At 42.1% G+C, this 17,374-nt stretch overlaps 5 protein-coding genes across 6 annotated transcripts; 3 read left to right on the top strand and 2 right to left on the bottom strand.

Annotated features, from left to right (window-relative positions):
- Positions 1-652: 652 nt before the first annotated feature.
- bud31 (BUD31 spliceosome associated protein) lies at positions 653-2,287 on the bottom strand. The gene is made up of 4 exons (XM_028412452.1): positions 2,102-2,287; positions 1,715-1,837; positions 1,286-1,452; positions 653-1,105 (listed from the first exon to the last, which is right to left on the bottom strand). Exons 1-4 carry the CDS (start codon positions 2,193-2,195, stop codon positions 1,055-1,057), a joined length of 435 nt encoding a protein of 144 aa, XP_028268253.1. The 5' UTR covers positions 2,196-2,287; the 3' UTR covers positions 653-1,054.
- A 410-nt stretch (positions 2,288-2,697) lies between these two features.
- Positions 2,698-7,218, top strand: pdap1b (pdgfa associated protein 1b). The gene is made up of 6 exons (XM_028411982.1): positions 2,698-2,842; positions 4,334-4,425; positions 4,526-4,630; positions 4,722-4,843; positions 4,995-5,146; positions 6,837-7,218. Exons 1-6 carry the CDS (start codon positions 2,830-2,832, stop codon positions 6,893-6,895), a joined length of 543 nt encoding a protein of 180 aa, XP_028267783.1. The 5' UTR covers positions 2,698-2,829; the 3' UTR covers positions 6,896-7,218.
- A 668-nt stretch (positions 7,219-7,886) lies between these two features.
- shmt1 (serine hydroxymethyltransferase 1 (soluble)) lies at positions 7,887-12,036 on the top strand. 2 transcript variants are annotated; one of them, XM_028412022.1, is made up of 12 exons: positions 7,887-8,013; positions 9,310-9,438; positions 9,520-9,665; positions 9,747-9,862; positions 9,942-10,102; positions 10,185-10,266; positions 10,351-10,563; positions 10,647-10,760; positions 10,838-10,960; positions 11,096-11,212; positions 11,304-11,414; positions 11,509-12,036. In XM_028412022.1, the coding sequence occupies exons 2-12, from the start codon at positions 9,346-9,348 to the stop codon at positions 11,679-11,681; spliced, it is 1,449 nt and encodes a 482-aa protein (XP_028267823.1). In that variant the 5' UTR covers positions 7,887-8,013; positions 9,310-9,345; the 3' UTR covers positions 11,682-12,036. The 2 variants fall into 2 exon arrangements, with proteins under 2 accessions (XP_028267823.1, XP_028267824.1); XM_028412023.1 differs by having other exon boundaries at positions 7,946-8,084.
- Positions 12,037-12,747: 711 nt separating this feature from the next.
- On the top strand, positions 12,748-15,659 carry cpsf4 (cleavage and polyadenylation specific factor 4). Its single transcript, XM_028412024.1, has 8 exons — positions 12,748-13,173; positions 13,327-13,377; positions 13,808-13,960; positions 14,068-14,163; positions 14,244-14,337; positions 14,437-14,509; positions 14,605-14,763; positions 15,004-15,659. The coding sequence occupies exons 1-8, from the start codon at positions 13,071-13,073 to the stop codon at positions 15,070-15,072; spliced, it is 798 nt and encodes a 265-aa protein (XP_028267825.1). The 5' UTR covers positions 12,748-13,070; the 3' UTR covers positions 15,073-15,659.
- On the bottom strand, positions 15,658-17,340 carry atp5mf (ATP synthase membrane subunit f). Its single transcript, XM_028412025.1, has 4 exons — positions 17,256-17,340; positions 16,329-16,436; positions 15,868-15,984; positions 15,658-15,782 (listed from the first exon to the last, which is right to left on the bottom strand). Exons 1-4 carry the CDS (start codon positions 17,269-17,271, stop codon positions 15,754-15,756), a joined length of 270 nt encoding a protein of 89 aa, XP_028267826.1. The 5' UTR covers positions 17,272-17,340; the 3' UTR covers positions 15,658-15,753.
- Between the last annotated feature and the right edge of the window lie 34 nt (positions 17,341-17,374).

The following is a 17,374-nucleotide window of genomic DNA, read 5'->3' as shown; positions in this document are numbered from 1 at the left end:
CTTGTCTTCTAGCTTTGAGATGCAGCAGGAACTTGCATAAACATCAACCACACCTAACAGACATGTGCTGTGTGTGTGTGTGACTTGCGTTAGCGGTGACGGATGTGTGACTGCTTGAGGTGTCATGAATTATAAATGCTCATCTGTGAAAACGTCTAATTGCCCTGCTGGAGCAGCAGAAGGAAAGGTGGTGCACTCACGAAGCCACGTGAAAGGATGCAACAGTTCTGCAAAGTGTGTGAGCAGCACTCCGTGTAGGCTTGTGCTTGTTTCAGCATCATTATCTGTGACATGTGATCCTCAAATTTGACTACAAAAACCATATTTAAAAAATAGTATGGAAATTATAGCCACGTTTGTTTTCTGAAATTTAGTGGAGTTAGTTTTTGCACTCGAAGACTTAGTTCAGTCAAACTAACAGGACATGAAGACATACTGGTGTGTGTCTGTGATGTTCTTAAAAACCACTAAAAGGGATGTCTAGGAATAAAATGAATGTATACAGTGTACCGTAGCTGGTGCCTAAATTTTAATAAATAAAATGTATTTTGCATAAACCAAAGTGAGTGAAGAAATTTAGGAAATCTCTTGTTTGATCACAAAAGTCTAACAACAAACCTTTACTTTATTTTCAACAAGTAAAACATGAAACGTGAATCTGAAATGTTTTATTTTAAATGATACAACAATAACAACAATGAAGAAAAACATTTGTTATTTCCTTTCCAGCCCTCTTTAAATGAAGTAAAACACATCACTAATGAACTTCACAGTGGATAAAATAAGCTGGAATGAAAGGCCTGATCCAGAAACAACTAGTTGAGCTAGTTGAGCTTTTACTGGTTGACAGAGGGTTTTATTTGGATACACACAGAAAAACTAATTTAGACAATATGGCCCCCTCTCAGTGTACCTTTCCCCTGTGTTTAAACATAGAAAAGTTCAAAGATATTGATCCCCTATAAAAAAGGGCAGCAGAGGATGTCAGGTGACTCAAATAAAAGATGCCTCGGGGTTGGAGACTGGATGAGCCCAAACAGAAAGTCCAAAAACTTTAGCCAGAGCATCCTCTGCATCCACAGTGGGTGCACTCGATGATCCGTCCCTGCAGACAGGAAAGATGCAGCAGGGGTTAGTTAAATGCATATTGACTGCTGAAAAAAAGCAGAAGCATTGTCGGGGCAACTAAAGAGCACAACATTGTCTGTCATGAGGGGACAACAAAAAATGTGGATTTTACATACTATGACTCTTTAAATGGACACAGAGGTACAGTTAGACTTACAACTTCTAGCTTGCTCTTGGGCACTCTGCAGATGCAGTTAGTTCCAAAGTTGGTGTCTCGTGTTTGAATGCACCGCAGGCAGCACAGAATCTCGTAGCCCTGCTTCTTCCACTTGGCAATCAGGTTCTTGTCTGCATATCCCTCTTTTATACAATACTCATACAGCTCTGCAAGGACACAAACGGAGAGAGAGAGAGAGACAGCACGGTGAGGTGCCATGTACATTAAGGCAATAAATGAGTTCCAGAGTTTTAGATAAAAATAATATACTTATTAAAAGCACCGAATGAACATTTCCAAGACTAAACTCTTGGAAATGTCTATGACCTGGATGAATGAGAGCATCCACAGATATACTGAATGAACATGTTAGACAGGTCTTGGCAGAAATGAGAAATGGGAATGAGGAACAGAAAATGCTAAGTCTACCTCTGCTAATGGCTTTCCTTTTGTAGAAGAGGTCGTAAATGTATCGACTCCGCTGATGATGCAGCCTGAAAATAGGCCAGAGGGACTCAACCTTTCGCTTCCCCTCATGAGGCTCCGTTTCAGCTGAAACATGGAGGACAATCAAAAACGTTAGCTTGGGAAACAGAAATGTATCGGTAACACAACAAACAGGGAAATTGGTATTGAAGCATTTTTTGCCACTAAACTAGAATCAAACGTCTATACATCTGTTTAAAACAACGTTCCTTTATCTAAAGTTGTCCATTCCTGTGGTATGAGGATACACAGTTTTAGAAATTTCACAACCACACGAAGTAGCTACATATTGTGCGGCACATCGGTAGAAACCATCTTCAATCGGCCTACCTTCTCTCATTTTCTGATCCAGTTCGTCCAAAGTGGGCTCAATAAGCTCCCATCCGTCCGGAGGTGGTTTTCTGCTTCTCTTTACTTTCGGCATGTTACTCTGTTTTGAACAAAATACAACAAAAGATCCACTGTTATCGCTCGAACTTATCTCTGTCGCGTTAGTTTGACGTCACTTTGGGTCCAAGCAACCGACGCGCCTGTGGAAGACGTCATCACGCCAAATAAAACAATACAAACACTCAATTTTTCGACCAGCATTAACTTTGAAGTCTTATGAGAAGCTAATACAATAAATACATATTTTTATACATTTGTAATTATATCAGTATAAAAAAGTTCGCCGAGATAATATTTAACCAAATGTTTTTCTATCGCTCTTGGCCTATTGCATCACTTTAGCACTCTTGCAAATTACCGTACGGAAAATAATAGTATTTAGTTTTCTTTTGCATTAATAGTTAAATTTTACTAATTAAAATAATCAGCATTTTACAAATTATTTGTATTAAATCTATGGCAGCGAACACATGTGCTGTCTTCTTAAAAATAAATCGGTGCATTTAAACTTTTTCGACAGGCACCTGCTTGGACCCCTCAGTATATTTTGCTGCTCATCGCATCTGTGAGTTTAGCCAGCTGTCAGTCTGTGCTACTGCCTTAACATTGATGTTTTCTGTTAGTATTTACTTGTCAGGGAGTTTATAACAAAGGCTTCGACTGTCAACATGCCAAAAGGAGGTAAGAATGACTTTGATACTAGCTGCAATGTGTTAAAATCAGTTTTTTTCCACATTTGTTAGCCTGACGTTAGCCACCCAACAACAACAGGTACCGATCCAGGCGACATGCTCCCACAGCTCGAGTAACGGCGAGATCCCAAAGTGGCATTTGACATGCCTCGCTTGCTGGAGTGGTATAGTGCCGATCTCAAAGTGCCATGCCTGATCTCAAAGTCTGTGATCTGTGGCTCACATGCCTCTGTTTTTAAGCAACATGCCAGCTTTTGGGGGATGTTTTGGTGCCATTTAACGCCCGTTTTAGTATTTATCAGTTGGACAGTCTGCTCTAGCACCATGTGTCACTCATATGTTATGTGCCGCTGGATCTTCTAGTGGTTCGTACAGCTCTGTGGCTCATATGCCTGTTCTTAGCGGAATGCCACTGTCTGTGTCTGTAAGCGGAAGACTTACAATAATATAAACAATAAGATAAAGTAAAAATAAAGTTACATACTCACGATGCTGCGTTAGCCTGAGCAGAAGCGGCTACCTCTGATCAGAGGTACACAACAACACTTCAGGCTTCAAAAATAAATAACAATGACGTCATCGAAGGTATACCTTTGATCTTTGAAAATAACGGCTTTGCCGTTATTTTTGCTGCACAAAATAAGTCATTTTTGTTCATATTACTGTGGTGTTATTCAGCGGAATGTTGTGGGTGATTTAAATTTATATGAAAAATTTAAATCTTACATTTACAAAAAAGATTTGGGCCGGATCATATGTGTTTTGGTCCCAAAAAAATACAGATCTTTATATTAAAAATTATTATTATATTAAAAAAAGTCCTTTCAAGTCATCTGTTTCAAGTCTAAGTCAAGTCTCAAGTCATGAAAACCAAGTCAAAGCCAAGTCGAGTATTTTGTCAGTGTTAGTCAAGCAAGTCTCAAGTCCTCAAATTTGCAACTCGAGTCTGGCTCGAGTCAAGTCATGTGACTCGAGTCCCCCACATCTGGTACAAACGCCATATGAGTGGTACATATAGTGCTTGAGCAGACTGGCTAAGCGATAAAGTCCAAAACAGGCACTAAATGCCATCAAAACATCCCCCAACAAAATATAGAAACATAAAAACAGTGGCATGTGAGCCACAGATCGCCACATGCCACTAAAACAGTCAGACATGGCACTTTTAGATCGCCACATGCCACCAAAACAGCCAGGCATGGCACTCTGAGATCGGCACATACCACTTTAAGATCGGCACATACCACTTCAGCAAGTGAGGCATGCCAAATGCCACTTTGGGATCTCGCCCCTACTCCACAGCACATGGACGGTCTACTAATTTAAATAAATGTGATTTGAATTGTGTAAAAACACAAAACAAACACTGACAGGCTGTTTATAATATACATTAAGATGCTCTGATTTATCTGACACCTCACTCAATTGTACAAAGTGAAGTCATAGATGTGTGTGATGTCATTTTTCATCATCACTGCAGGTAAGAAAGGTGGCCACAAGGGTCGCATGCGGACATACACCAGCCCAGAGGAGATTGACGCCCAGATGAAGGCAGAGAAGGAGAGGAAAAAGGTTTGTTTGAGTGTATCCAAAGGGCTGATCAGGCACACACCGTCAACTCCATAAACACTACAGCTTACATTTCCCATAATGTTGCCATGTGCTTGTACAGCTCGAACAAGAAGAGTTAGAGGGTGAGGGTGCAGCCCAGAATGACACGGCAGAGGAGAAGCTACCACAATCTGGGTCAGATGACAGCGATGATGAAGATCCCTCGGTACAGCCACACTGTCTCCATCACAACTCCACTCACGTTGTCATTTCAGTATTTAGTGTATTCACACTTACGTGTTGTAATCTGTTGGCAGAGGAGGAGAGCTGGTGTGGAGGGTTTGATAGAAATCGAAAACCCCAATAGAGTGGCTCAAAAATCCAAGAAGGTGACACAGATTGAGGTGGAGGAGCCCCGGCAGTTATCAAGGAGAGAACGGTGTGTGTTTACAGATACACTTCATCATCGGAATATGTCGTTATCAATAATATTCACATTAATAAATTCTCAGTTACATTCCGTTGCCATTTCAACAATGTTTGATAGTGACTTTCCTTATATAACTTTCTTCTCCCTGACATCTCTGCAGGGAGGAGCTTGAGAAACAGAAAGCAAAGGAGCGCTACATGAAGATGCACTTGGCAGGGAAGACAGACCAGGCCAAAGCCGACCTTGCTCGTCTCGCTATCATCAGGAAACAGAGAGAGGAGGCAGCAAGAAAGAAAGAAGAAGAGAAGAAAGGTAAGCAGCATTTCAGTAAGATAATAGTCACATAAAGGCTGTTCCATACTTTACGAGAACAGAGAACTCGCTCCACGGGTGATAAGAGTAAAAAAAAAAAGTTTGTTTCGGCATGGAGGTACCATAGAAGTGTGTGCAGAACTCCTCATATGGCCCTCCTACGCAGCACACGTCACACACAAAAGGTTGACAATGCAATTGTATTGTATATTGTGCGCACACTCGTGGTTACCTGGCCTAATGAGCTGATAATGCTCAGGGAAGAGGGCGCATAGTGTGACAATAGATCAGTGCAGCGGACTGTAGCAGACCTCTGGTCTGTGTGAGTTTAACTCTGTGAACGTGTGGATGACTGTCTGCAATAATACATCCCGTCTTCCGGTGTTTAATGTGCGTCGCGCCACTGTAACGCCGTGATCAATGCTGGGATTCATTTTTATCGCCACCTTTTGGACAGACACTCTCCTCTGTGCGCCGTGTTTCTCCTTCCAGGAGCTGTTTGCCAGCTGCTCGTCTAAACTGTCCATCGTCGTCGTACTTCCTCCTTCTGTCTGTGTGTCTGCACCTGAAGAAGCTCTTGCGCTTCTCCACATTCATCACGCCCACTAAATTCTGACCAATCACACAATTGTTCTCTCACACCACTGAGAGAAAAAGTTCTGCCCGGGCCATGTGTCCGAGAGAGCTGCAGAAAAATGACGTCATTTTGTGGGCGTAACGTCGGCAGGGAGGAGCGGGTTCTCTGTTCTCGTGGAGTATGGATCCAGCTTAACACTGTACAGGCAGTAAATAGAGAGAGAGAGAGGAGAAGAAGAGGGAGACAGGACAGAGAGGATGAAGGAGAGAGAGGAACAAACATGACAGGTTTTTGATGTTGACAAGCAAGATGAAATGGTGATTATATTATAATGGATATCTATATATTGTCAGTCAATAAACAGTAATAGTAATTTAATAGTAATTAAGACAAAGATGAGCAGCAGAGACTGGTGTAGTCAATAAGCATTGTAATATTCAGGGTCCGGACTGCAGGTCAGCATGTGGGTCTGGAGGCAGAGAGACCTGTGGTCTTTTTATGTTTTTTATCGGGCATAAACCGCCCAAGCTTTAACTATTTTTTTGTGTTTTCCTTTGTGATGATAACAAGACACAAAACAGCGGGAGTGTTCACATTTATATACCTTCAAGAACTGTTTCTTTATCTTGATACTATTGCAGTAATAAAGAACTTTTTACCCTGACTCAGCTACATCAAAATTTTCCGATAAGGTGTCGTGTGATCACTGCGGGCACCTGCCCCAAGTCCTCCCCTTCATCAGCCAGAGATGACAGACACACCTCTATTAAGCAGTGAAAAGCACTGAAAGCAGCTCTTCTACATGATCTGACACTTAAAATTAGAATATTGGCTAGTCCAAAGGTCAGCCGGCGGCCCGGCTGTAACCTTTCTGCGGCCCGGTACTGGTCCACAGTTCACAGTTTGAAAGACACGACCCAAATAAAAACAAATTAACATTTTGATGCCAACATAATAACAATAATAGACAATGCATTAAATAGAAATAAGGATCTAAATCCCTGTAAGAGACAAAAGGCTGCTTCTAAATAATGCTCACAAATAGCAGCACAGCCTCCACAGCCTGCCTCTGTAAACTGCATTGATTGTGTTCATCTTTCTTTCTCTCCACAGCAAAAGAAGCGGCGGCGGCGGCAGCAACTCGAGGAGTAAAGTCCCTCTCACTGAAGTGAAGCAGAATATTTATCAGAAATCACGTGTTCATGGACTGCCACAATATACATTTGACTATTTTTAAAGGAAGATCTACAAAGAGTATTTGACATTGCTGTAACATCTGACCATTTTTGGAAAATGGTTGAGGAGACACTCATGCAGTGGCGGTTGTGTATATTTTAGCATGGAGTTATGGCCTCGATCATCCAGGACGTACAGCTACTATTGAGAATTACACTTGGAATGAACCCCTGAGCTTTGCCATTATGTTTTTTGGGATCTTACATTGTATATAACTGACTCATAAAAATATTTCAGATTAATATGATGTAACATTAAAGTGTGTCTGTCCTTTTGTTTTGTTGCGCATGAGGTAATCCTGTGACACGGTTCAGATCAGGCTTTTTCTAACCTCAGGTGCAAGAGTCCATGTTGGATCCACTGATATGAAAATGAATCAATATTACAGATGTTTACTTTGGAACAGTACAATCCGGCAGGACAGAGAGGGCTTTGAAATGGTATTTAAATATATGAATATATATTTAAACTGATATATGTGTTGTGTCCAACTTGATAAAAGTTTACATATTCATTGGACAACATAAGGATGTTAATGGCATAATAATTTATACGATTAAAACAGGTTTAAAGAAAAATGTAAACATTTTGAAAAATATTAAAATGAAAAATCCAAAGTAGCCACACATAATAAAAGGGTGCATTAATACAAAGTTAATGCCTTACGAATCTCGTTAAAAGTCAGTATTAACACCATCATTTCAACATTTTACAGTTGTTTTATATACACACTATGGTTTCACTTACTGCAAAACAAGTCAATATATATTTTTAACCCATTAAATCGTAAAAAAAAACACAGTATTAAAGTCCTAAACCGTTGTTTTGTAGGTAGGTGGCTGTACTGCACCCGTTAAAAATCAAAGAAGAAGAGGAAGTGGTTGACGTGTGCTGCGCTGAATAAATGAGTAGAAGAAGAAATGTACGCGTTCTGATTGGTTGAAAGTTTCGCGGACTTTATCCTGCGCGGAGAAGCAGCTTTTATTGTGGCGGCTTCGTGGTGTGCGCCGCTCAGTCCAGCCTGCAGCTGACAGCAGACTTCAACTGACAACTGGTGAGTGAGCTGGTTCATGTTACACAGTCAGAAGAACATCTAGAACCCAACAAACTCGTTCGTGGAAGCCGGTAAATGTTGTTTTTTTTTTAGTGTTTTGCGTCTACTTTGACAGTTGTTGATTTTTTTTTCCCACGACAGCTGTTTAGCTAGCAGCTGCAGAGTCCTGTCAGACAAAGCTAGCTCAGTCTGTGAGGTTGTGCACTTTTCAGTTTTAACATTTTACTGGTACGTTTTCATTTTTCCACTCCTGTTTCCCATGATTAGCACAAATAGTCCTGTAGTCATGTGATGATTTTCTCCCTTTGCTGGTAACGTTCTGGGTCAGTCCACCAATAATAACAGTAATGACAGTCATGCGCTGGGCTCGGTCTTCTGGTAGCAACAGTGAGCAGAGGTGGAAGAAGTACTGAGATTATTTGCATAAGTAAAAACATTAAAAAGGCAGAATACTGCAGTGAATTTCGCCCCATTTCCCTCTAAGGTTTGGCGAAGAGGAAGAAGAAAGTAGCAGGATTTTGAAGATAAGTGCCACCAAAGTGTACCAGTGCAGGAAAAAGTTGCTCTCCCGACAGTGTGCGTAGCTGTATACTGTTTAACTTGTTGGCAGAACAAACAGATAAAGAGAGATAGAGTTTTGGTGTGTGTGATCCCACCAGATGAAAAAGAAGATATGGCAGCTGTAAACTCAATGAATAACGTTTTTATCTGTGTTAACAAATAACTGGGCTTTTGTAGTTTATTTGCTGTTTGGGTTTATGCAACAGTTTAAAGGTTAACTGATAGCAGAAGAGCTGAAATACAGCTGCAGATGGCAGAGGATGTGGTGTGTGTCTCTCGTTGTCTGAGGCTTAGTGCTGTAGGCTGAAGGGCAGCAGCTGTCACTGCCACTGGCAGAAAGATCTTTACTTGGTACATTATTTGAGTGTTTAAGTTTTTGGCTGCTCCCTATCCCCCTTTCCACTAAATTTAGCTTTTTTAAGAGGCACATCTGTTGGGACAAGCTGTTAAACTGCAAGACAGAGAGCTGATGTTTTTCCAAACTTTCTAAGAACTCCAACAGAGTGGTTCATATTAACAGTAGCAGTGTGTACTCAGGCTCACATTTCAGATGAGTTATTACTAATTTTCCCTTTTCACATGGTTTTATGAATAATTACTTAAGTGAGTATGGCTTTGACCTCTCACTTTGTATCCTACCATCAGATGTCTAATGAAATTGTGTCATTTTACTTGTTTTTATGTCTCCTCTTATCTCTAAATAGCGAGTTTGGTGATTGTTATCTTCACTTTCAGATTTCTACTTTTGTGTGAGCACCAAAACTAACAACCATGTCTTTAACCAACGGCCAACATGTGAGCAAAGAAACATGGGATTCACACAACAAAATGATGCAGGAGCCACTGGCCATCAGCGACACTGAGGTTTGTATTCACTGGATGTTGCACAGTAAGGACAGTGTGCTTTTGCAGAGCTTGGGACCAATTGTTTTTGTGCCCCTTCAGGTGTTTTCTATCATTAAAAAAGAGAAGCACAGACAGACGTACGGACTGGAGCTGATAGCATCTGAGAACTTTGCCAGCAGAGCAGTTCTTGAGGCTCTGGGTTCCTGCATGAACAACAAGTATTCTGAGGGATATCCTGGGCAGAGGTACAAGACTTAATCCAGCTTGTTGTATAATTTATAACAAGCAAGTAAAACTGCAACATTTAGAATGAACTGTGTGTGCAGATACTATGGGGGTACAGAGCATGTTGATGAGCTGGAGAGACTCTGTCAGAAGAGGGCGCTGGAGGCCTTTGGGCTGGACTCAGAGAAATGGGGCGTCAATGTGCAGCCATACTCAGGTATGATATGTTGATCAGAAGTCAGACTTGGATCTTTATGTCAAGATGTTTACATAATGTGTTTGTGTTTCTCTGAAAGGTTCACCTGCTAACTTTGCGGTCTACACGGCTGTCGTGGAGCCGCACGGCAGGATCATGGGACTGGACCTGCCCGATGGAGGTCACCTGACACACGGCTTCATGACGGAAAAGAAGAAAATCTCAGCAACATCCATCTTCTTTGAGTCCATGCCGTATAAGGTGCGAAGCAGCTACATGTTGTTTTCAGCACATTCTCACACTGTGTATCACATGTGGTCACAATAATGCCTTCTGTCTTCAGGTGAATCCAGAAACTGGCTACATCGACTATGACAGACTGCAAGAGAATGCTCGTCTGTTTCACCCCAGACTCATCATTGCAGGTCTTGTAATACACACACACACACACATTGAGATAAATAAATGGTGCTAATAGTAGTCTTTCTTTTTGTTTTTGTCGCTCACAGGAACGAGCTGCCATTCCCGTAACCTTGACTACGCCCGCTTGAAGCAAATTGCTAATGAGAACGGAGCGTATCTGATGGGAGACATGGCTCACATCAGTGGATTAGTGGCTGCTGGAGTGGTGCCCTCACCCTTTGAACATTGTGACATTGTTTCCACAACAACACACAAGACCCTGAGAGGGTGCCGCGCTGGAGTCATCTTCTACAGGAAAGGTAAATCTGCCAGAACAACGCTCTTTTTTTCACACTCTGTGATTCCTGTTTTAACATGTGACTCCTTTCTCCCCCTCCCTCAGGCGTGCGGAGCATTGATGCCAAAGGAAAGGAGACTCTGTATAACTTGGAGTCTTTGATCAACCAGGCGGTGTTTCCTGGGCTGCAGGGAGGACCCCACAACCATGCTATTGCAGGTATCATTACTTTTCCTCTGTATGAATTGGACCTTCTTTTCTCAAGCATCTACCTCATAGAGGTTTTTCTCTGGCAGGTGTTGCTGTTGCTCTGAAACAAGCGATGACTCCAGAGTTCAAGGCCTACCAGCTGCAGGTTCTTGCTAACTGCAGAGCTCTGTCCAGTGCTCTCATAGACCACGGATACAAGATCGTCACTGGTCAGTTCCACAGAGACAAACACACACACACACACACCGTGTCAGGTGCATATGGCAGAGCACTGGCATTCTACATAATGCTGCTGTTTAAATATCTGTAGTAATGAGGCATTTTGCTCTGTGTTTCCTGTATAGGAGGCTCTGACAACCATCTGATCCTGTTGGACCTGCGCAGCAAAGGAACTGATGGAGGACGAGCTGAGAAGGTCCTGGAAGCCTGCGCCATTGCTTGTAATAAGAACACCTGTCCAGGTAGAGTGTTTGTGTATCTAGTGTGTATTCGAAGTGTACGGTAACTAGATCTATAGCCATGGTTAAAGTCCACACGTGTCTGTGTGTGCAGGAGATAAGAGTGCTTTGCGGCCCAGCGGTTTGAGGTTCGGCTCTCCTGCTCTGACCTCCAGAGGCCTGACGGAGAAGGACTTTAAGAAAGTGGCCGAGTTCATTCACAGAGGTAACATTCTCTGCACCAAAATAACAACAACAACAACAAAAAGATTTCCCACAACAATTTGAAACCTGAAATTCATGCTCCTCCTGCTCTGCAGGCATTGAGCTGACCCTTGAGGTGCAGGGAAGCCTGGATCCCAAAGCCACTCTGAAGGAGTTCATCCAGGCTTTGGCCCAGGGAGAGAAGTTCCAGCAGCGTGTGGCTGAGATCAGGGCCGAGGTGGAGGCCTTTGCCGGGCAGTTCCCCATGCCTGGCCTCCCTGAGCTGTAGAGGGCAGCGGGTCAGACAGTGAAGGCAGCTCAACTGATGATTATGTGAACTTTTTGACTGAAAATCTGTCAAAGCTCAAATCAACTTATCACGACTTCACAGCCGATATTTGAGTGAATTTGCAGCTTCAAATGTTACAGTTTAATTTTTTTCAGCGTAGCTTCAGTCTCACAGGTTACAATCAAATGTAAGCTTTAATCTGGTCACCATTTCTTTTGTTTACAATCCAAAGTTTTCTAATGAACTACTGCAGAACAAAGAACAAAATACTGTTGTTTTACACATATGATTACAATGTGTAAATACAGATTTGTGAATAAAACCTTTAATGTTACAATTTGTTGAAGAAAAGAAACAACAGCTCCTGTGTTTCTGTTCTTTTCAAAACAAAGTACAAACACACTCAAAGAGATCCAGGGTGGTGGTAAGTGGTCAGAGAAGATAAACAGCCTCAGAGCTCCCACAGGGTGATGTTGGTAAGTGAAAAAATGTATTTATTTTAATATTTAAAGTATTATATATTATATAAAGTATTATCACTGACTTTAGTATCGGGGTATCTAGGTTGCATTACTGAGGGGGAATATAAGTGATAAAAATGTCAGGATTTATAGCAAAACATCCCTTAAATTCCCTAAAATGTAAACAAAGGTTTCTAATGACAGCATTCAATAATTTGATCAGTGTCACAGGGGGGCGGGGCAGCAGTGTATCATCACGTGACCGTACCCTGGTTAAAAAAAAGCGAAATACCTGTTGAGTAGAATCATTCGTTTTGTGTTCTTTTAGCATATTGTTGTGTTATTGTGTATCTGAGTGGTAGTTAAATAATGTGTAGTCGCTGGAAGTGAAACTATAGATCTCTGCCCTGTGATTTTCTTTTGTTGAAAAGTTACTATATATTTTGTAAATTACAAATATTTGTATGATATTGTGTTTAGTTTACGTCAAGTTTACATTTGCATTTTTAATATATCACCAAAATATTGTTAAAAAAAATCGATATAATCCAGTAGAACGGCCTAGCAGCTGCCCACTCGGGGATCGTTTAGTCTTGCCTGCTTCCGCCAGGTCAGAGGTCAGACTGCGGCTGCGCGCCTTACCTCCATCCACACTGAACAAGAAACAGTTCAGCTGAAACTCACAGACCGACCAATGTTCGGGTTTGTCTCTTAGAGGAAAATTAAACTTACAAACCGCCGCAGCCGTTGTGATTTGTTGATCGCAGCACGCGCTGGTGGCTGCTAGCTCCTCGGTTAGCTTGGCTAGCTTCGTTAGCTGCTTTAGCTGGCCGATGAGGAAATTGCTAGCTAACTAGCTCAACTTCAAGCTAGCTTAACTGGAACGAGCACTCTTTCTCTGTGAGGACAGCGACAGACTGAAGCAGACATGCAGGACCTACTGGCTAATGTGGATCACATCAAGTTTGATCTGGAGATCGCCGTGGAGCAGCAGCTGGGGGCGCAGCCACTGCCCTTCCCAGGCATGGACAGTAAGTGCTGGGATGCTAGCAGGTGCTTAGCCGCTGTAGGTGAACTGCCTCAACGGCAGAAGAACTTACAAGGGGTCTGACTTCTAACCGAAACTTTTGAAAAAAAAATCAACAAATTATTCGTAATTAATATAATTATATGTGAATCTGCAGAGTCCGGGTCTGCTGTGTGCGAGTTCTTCATGAGAGCAGCTTGTGTGAAAGGTAAGAAATACACCACAAACTGTTTCAGCAGCTTTGAATAATAGAAGTAACCTGAAGTAACGTGGCTTGAGAATGACACGTTGAAACCTGTAGAATAGGAAATGTTTTTTCATATGGCTCATGAGTTGTTCTACATTTCTCTTTAAAACAGTTTTGTGTTTTTTTATGTTTTGGGTTTTTGAAAACTCAGCATTCCCTGAGAAGGTGAAATCAAGATTCATGACATGATATTTAAAATAGCACTGAGGCACAGAGCTGGGTGTCTCCCAGGAACGTGTCCAAGCAGTTATCCACAACAAACTCCAAATGACCAAGCTGCCAGCTCACTGTGGGCCTGATGAGAAGCAGACAATCTGTGACCTAGTATTTGTGAAACACTGCTTGTTGTGTATGAGAAGGAGAGTGTGTGAGTCTGTCCTGTGTCTGACAGGTGGGATGTGTCCGTTCCGTCACATCAGTGGAGAGAAGACTGTGGTGTGTAAACACTGGCTTAGAGGACTGTGCAAGAAGGGGGACCAGTGCGAGTTTCTTCACGAATATGACATGACCAAGATGCCTGAATGTTACTTCTACTCCAAGTTCGGTTGGTTGATGAAATCACACAGATGCTCTGCCTCCCTGCTGGTTTTCCCTGCTTTACGCCACCTCCATCGGTGGCTGCTGGTTAATGTTTTCATTTGTGCTTCACAGGCGAGTGCAGCAACAAAGAATGTCCCTTCCTGCACATCGACCCCGAGTCCAAAATCAAAGACTGTCCGTGGTATGACCGAGGCTTCTGCAAACACGGTGAGGCAGAGCTCAGTGGTTATTAACAGTTGAACACTCAATTAGCTCGTCTTAGTTAAGTGTTCATGTTTGTGTTTCAGGTCCCGACTGCAGACACAGACACACAAGAAGAGTTATCTGTGTCAACTACCTGGTGGGCTTCTGTCCGGAGGGGAAAAACTGTAAATTTATGCAGTAAGTAAAGATTTTTTATTTGACTTGGGAACTTGTAATGTGAATTAAGGTTTTATTGAGATAAAGATGTGAATTAACGGTGAGGTGTTTCTTGTGCAGCCCCAGATTTGAGTTGCCTATGGGTGCATCTGAACAGCCTCCTCTGCCACTGCAAAACCAGAACCAGACAAAGGTAATAAGACACAAGCGCTTGATGTTTTTCACATTTTAGTTTCTTTACCCGCTGAGTTAAAAAAAAAAAAATCTTCTGCTCGTCTCCTGCTGCAGACTGTACCGACCATCGGCCGCTCGTCACTCTCCTTAATTCAGCTGACCAACTCCAGTCCAGGCCAGAGAATGCAGAACAACATTTCACATCCTGTCCAGCAAAACAACCTGGCTGCCAACAGAGGACCTCGTCCACTGGACCAAGTCACCTGCTACAAGGTGAGTACCCTCATGTTTTGGTCTCTAAACCTGACACATGAAAATACCATCTGGGCGGTCCTCCTTGGAAAAGGGCAAGGACTGCAGGCTGACTTTAACCAATCAGATTCATTCTTGTTATCAGGCTGTTGTGACACGTAAAAAAATGCCCATAGCAGATCATCACAGGATGCTGAATTGTTGTTCAGACTTTAGTGTCTGTATGTGCTGTAGTCTCATTAACCTCTTCTCTCTCTGCAGTGTGGAGAGAAGGGCCACTATGCCAACAAATGCACTAAAGGCCACCTTGCCTTCCTGAGTGGACAGTAACTTTTAAACCACCTGTCACCCGAACACCGTGTCACCTTCCAACCTGAGCTGAGCAGAGAAGACAGGAACCTGCTCCTCTGCTGCATAGGTTGGCGTTGAGACTAAAAGGATGTTACCCTCCTCTGCTGTGACTGACAGACATGGCAACTGTTTCTATTTTTTCCTTACAAACTGTGAACAAGAAGCGGTTCTGCCTGATTGGTGGGTTTGGTTACAGTTTTTGTACTTTACTCTGGAAAAACGTAGGCGTTTAAGAAAATCATGTGCTGCATCTGTCACTCAGTCATGTGGCTGCACCACTGTAAATGAGACACACAAGTTAATGCAGTTTGTACTGGAACTACAGATCACATATCTGATTCTGGACATTTCATCCTGTAGTTCATCTTTCTACAGCTGTGTGTGTGTGTGTGAATGGGGTCAGTTGCAGGATATATTTTGTGTGGTTGACAGTGGGAGCAGTCTGTAAATAAATGTTCCTGTTATGGATTTACCTGTAATACTTATTTGATGCTGTACATTTGACAGTTAAAAAGTCTTACATGAACATTGCTAGTATCAATGAAAAATCTAAATCAACATGGATACATCTTATATTTTTATTGGTCATAACGGTCACATATAAACACAACAGAGCTGAGTAGTAAGAGCATGTTCGACCCCTGAAGGTGTGCCGGCTGCTCAGTGGTACTTCCTCCAGCGGTCGTGCTCTGCAAGAGGAAGACGCAGCGATAATTAAAACACTGGAGGTACGAAGGAAAACAACCGAAACAGGAAGCAAGTTTGTGTTCTTACTGATGTGGTCGTATTCCCATATGTAGCTGAGTACCACATAACCGGCGAGCAACATAGCAACGCCACCGATGCCGCCCTTCTTCACATTAATGTACTTGTTGTAGTATCTGTCGTGGCCTGGAAGAGGAGAGGACAACGATCAGAAGACAGAAGAATGACTGTGTGCAGTGTTATTCAGATTTAACTTATGTTCCTGATACTTGAAATAAATGACATGTTTCCACCATTTTTAGCTACTACACACAAACATATCTTATTTTTCAATTGTCACTTCTTCCTTCCTGATACTAAACGTTGATCCAATTAGCTTAACTTTATATTATGAACACTACTTTTGCCAAAGTAAGCAAACATTTCCACCCTGCAAAATGTCAACAACGGCAAATGGCAGCACCAGTAAAGCATCAGCATTTCCATTGTATTCCTACACTGAAAACCATTTTCAGGTTTTATCTTCTCACCCCTGCGGATGGCATTCAGGATGCCGTTGGGAGTGAAGTCTCGGCCTCCGAGCCAGTTTCCCAGCTGACCCAGCTTCACATCCATCAGCTGCTTCTCAACTACGGGAACTGAACAGACAGAAACAACTTTTAAATTAAACTCAACACACGTCATGGTCCACTCTGAAATCTATGCAATCATCACAATTTTCACAGCTGTCCTTTTCAATTGTACATATGATCTTTAAACACTTTTGCCGTTTGTCATCATACAGAGAACTTAAACTTTACACCCACTTTTAAGACAAAACTATGATTCAATCAAATAAATACAGACAAATATACACTAGCACGCCAACATATTCCAGTAAAACTCGGTGTACAAGTACATGTTGTGTTTTTTTGGAGTCAACTCACAGGTGTATGTAGGTATTATGGCAGCTATAAACGAAGCCGTGTGATTAAGCTGCACCTAAACGCTGCAGCAATGAATGTATCACACAATAAGAATTTAATTTTACATGTTAAATGCGTTTTGAAATTTAAATTAGCCAAAAAGTGAATGAACGTTTGTACCGTGCACACAAGCTAACAGAAAGCCTGCAAAGATACACAATTACATAACGTTTATATTAAATGTCTACACAATGATAACATCTGGAAGTCAGATTAGAGGTTTCTGATCACTTGACACTGTAGTTAAAACGCCCAAAAATGGATTGTTATTTAGATTTAACTGTGAATGTGGCAATGACACGCAAAGTCCTTGACGTGACTCGAAGGATTCAGCGCGGCCTTCAGCCAGAGAACAAAACACCAGGCGACAATTAAACGGTCAGTTTGAGAGAGAAACACACACAGTCAATAAAAATAATAAGATTTAACAATAATGAACTACATTACTGAAAAAAAATGGGATTTTAAGAGACGAAAGGCACGCTACATTACCTGGTCTGTCCGCCATCTTGACCGATGAAGTGAGCTGAGCTCGCTGCAAGGAATCATGGGAATAAAAGGGAGGAAGTGCATTATGGGAAAGCTGCAGTTTGGCAATGTGACCACTAGAG

Source organism: Parambassis ranga, chromosome 8 (genome assembly GCF_900634625.1).
Source record: "Parambassis ranga chromosome 8, fParRan2.1, whole genome shotgun sequence".
NCBI lineage: Eukaryota > Metazoa > Chordata > Actinopteri > Ambassidae > Parambassis > Parambassis ranga.
This window is presented reverse-complemented; position numbering and strand designations above follow the sequence as displayed.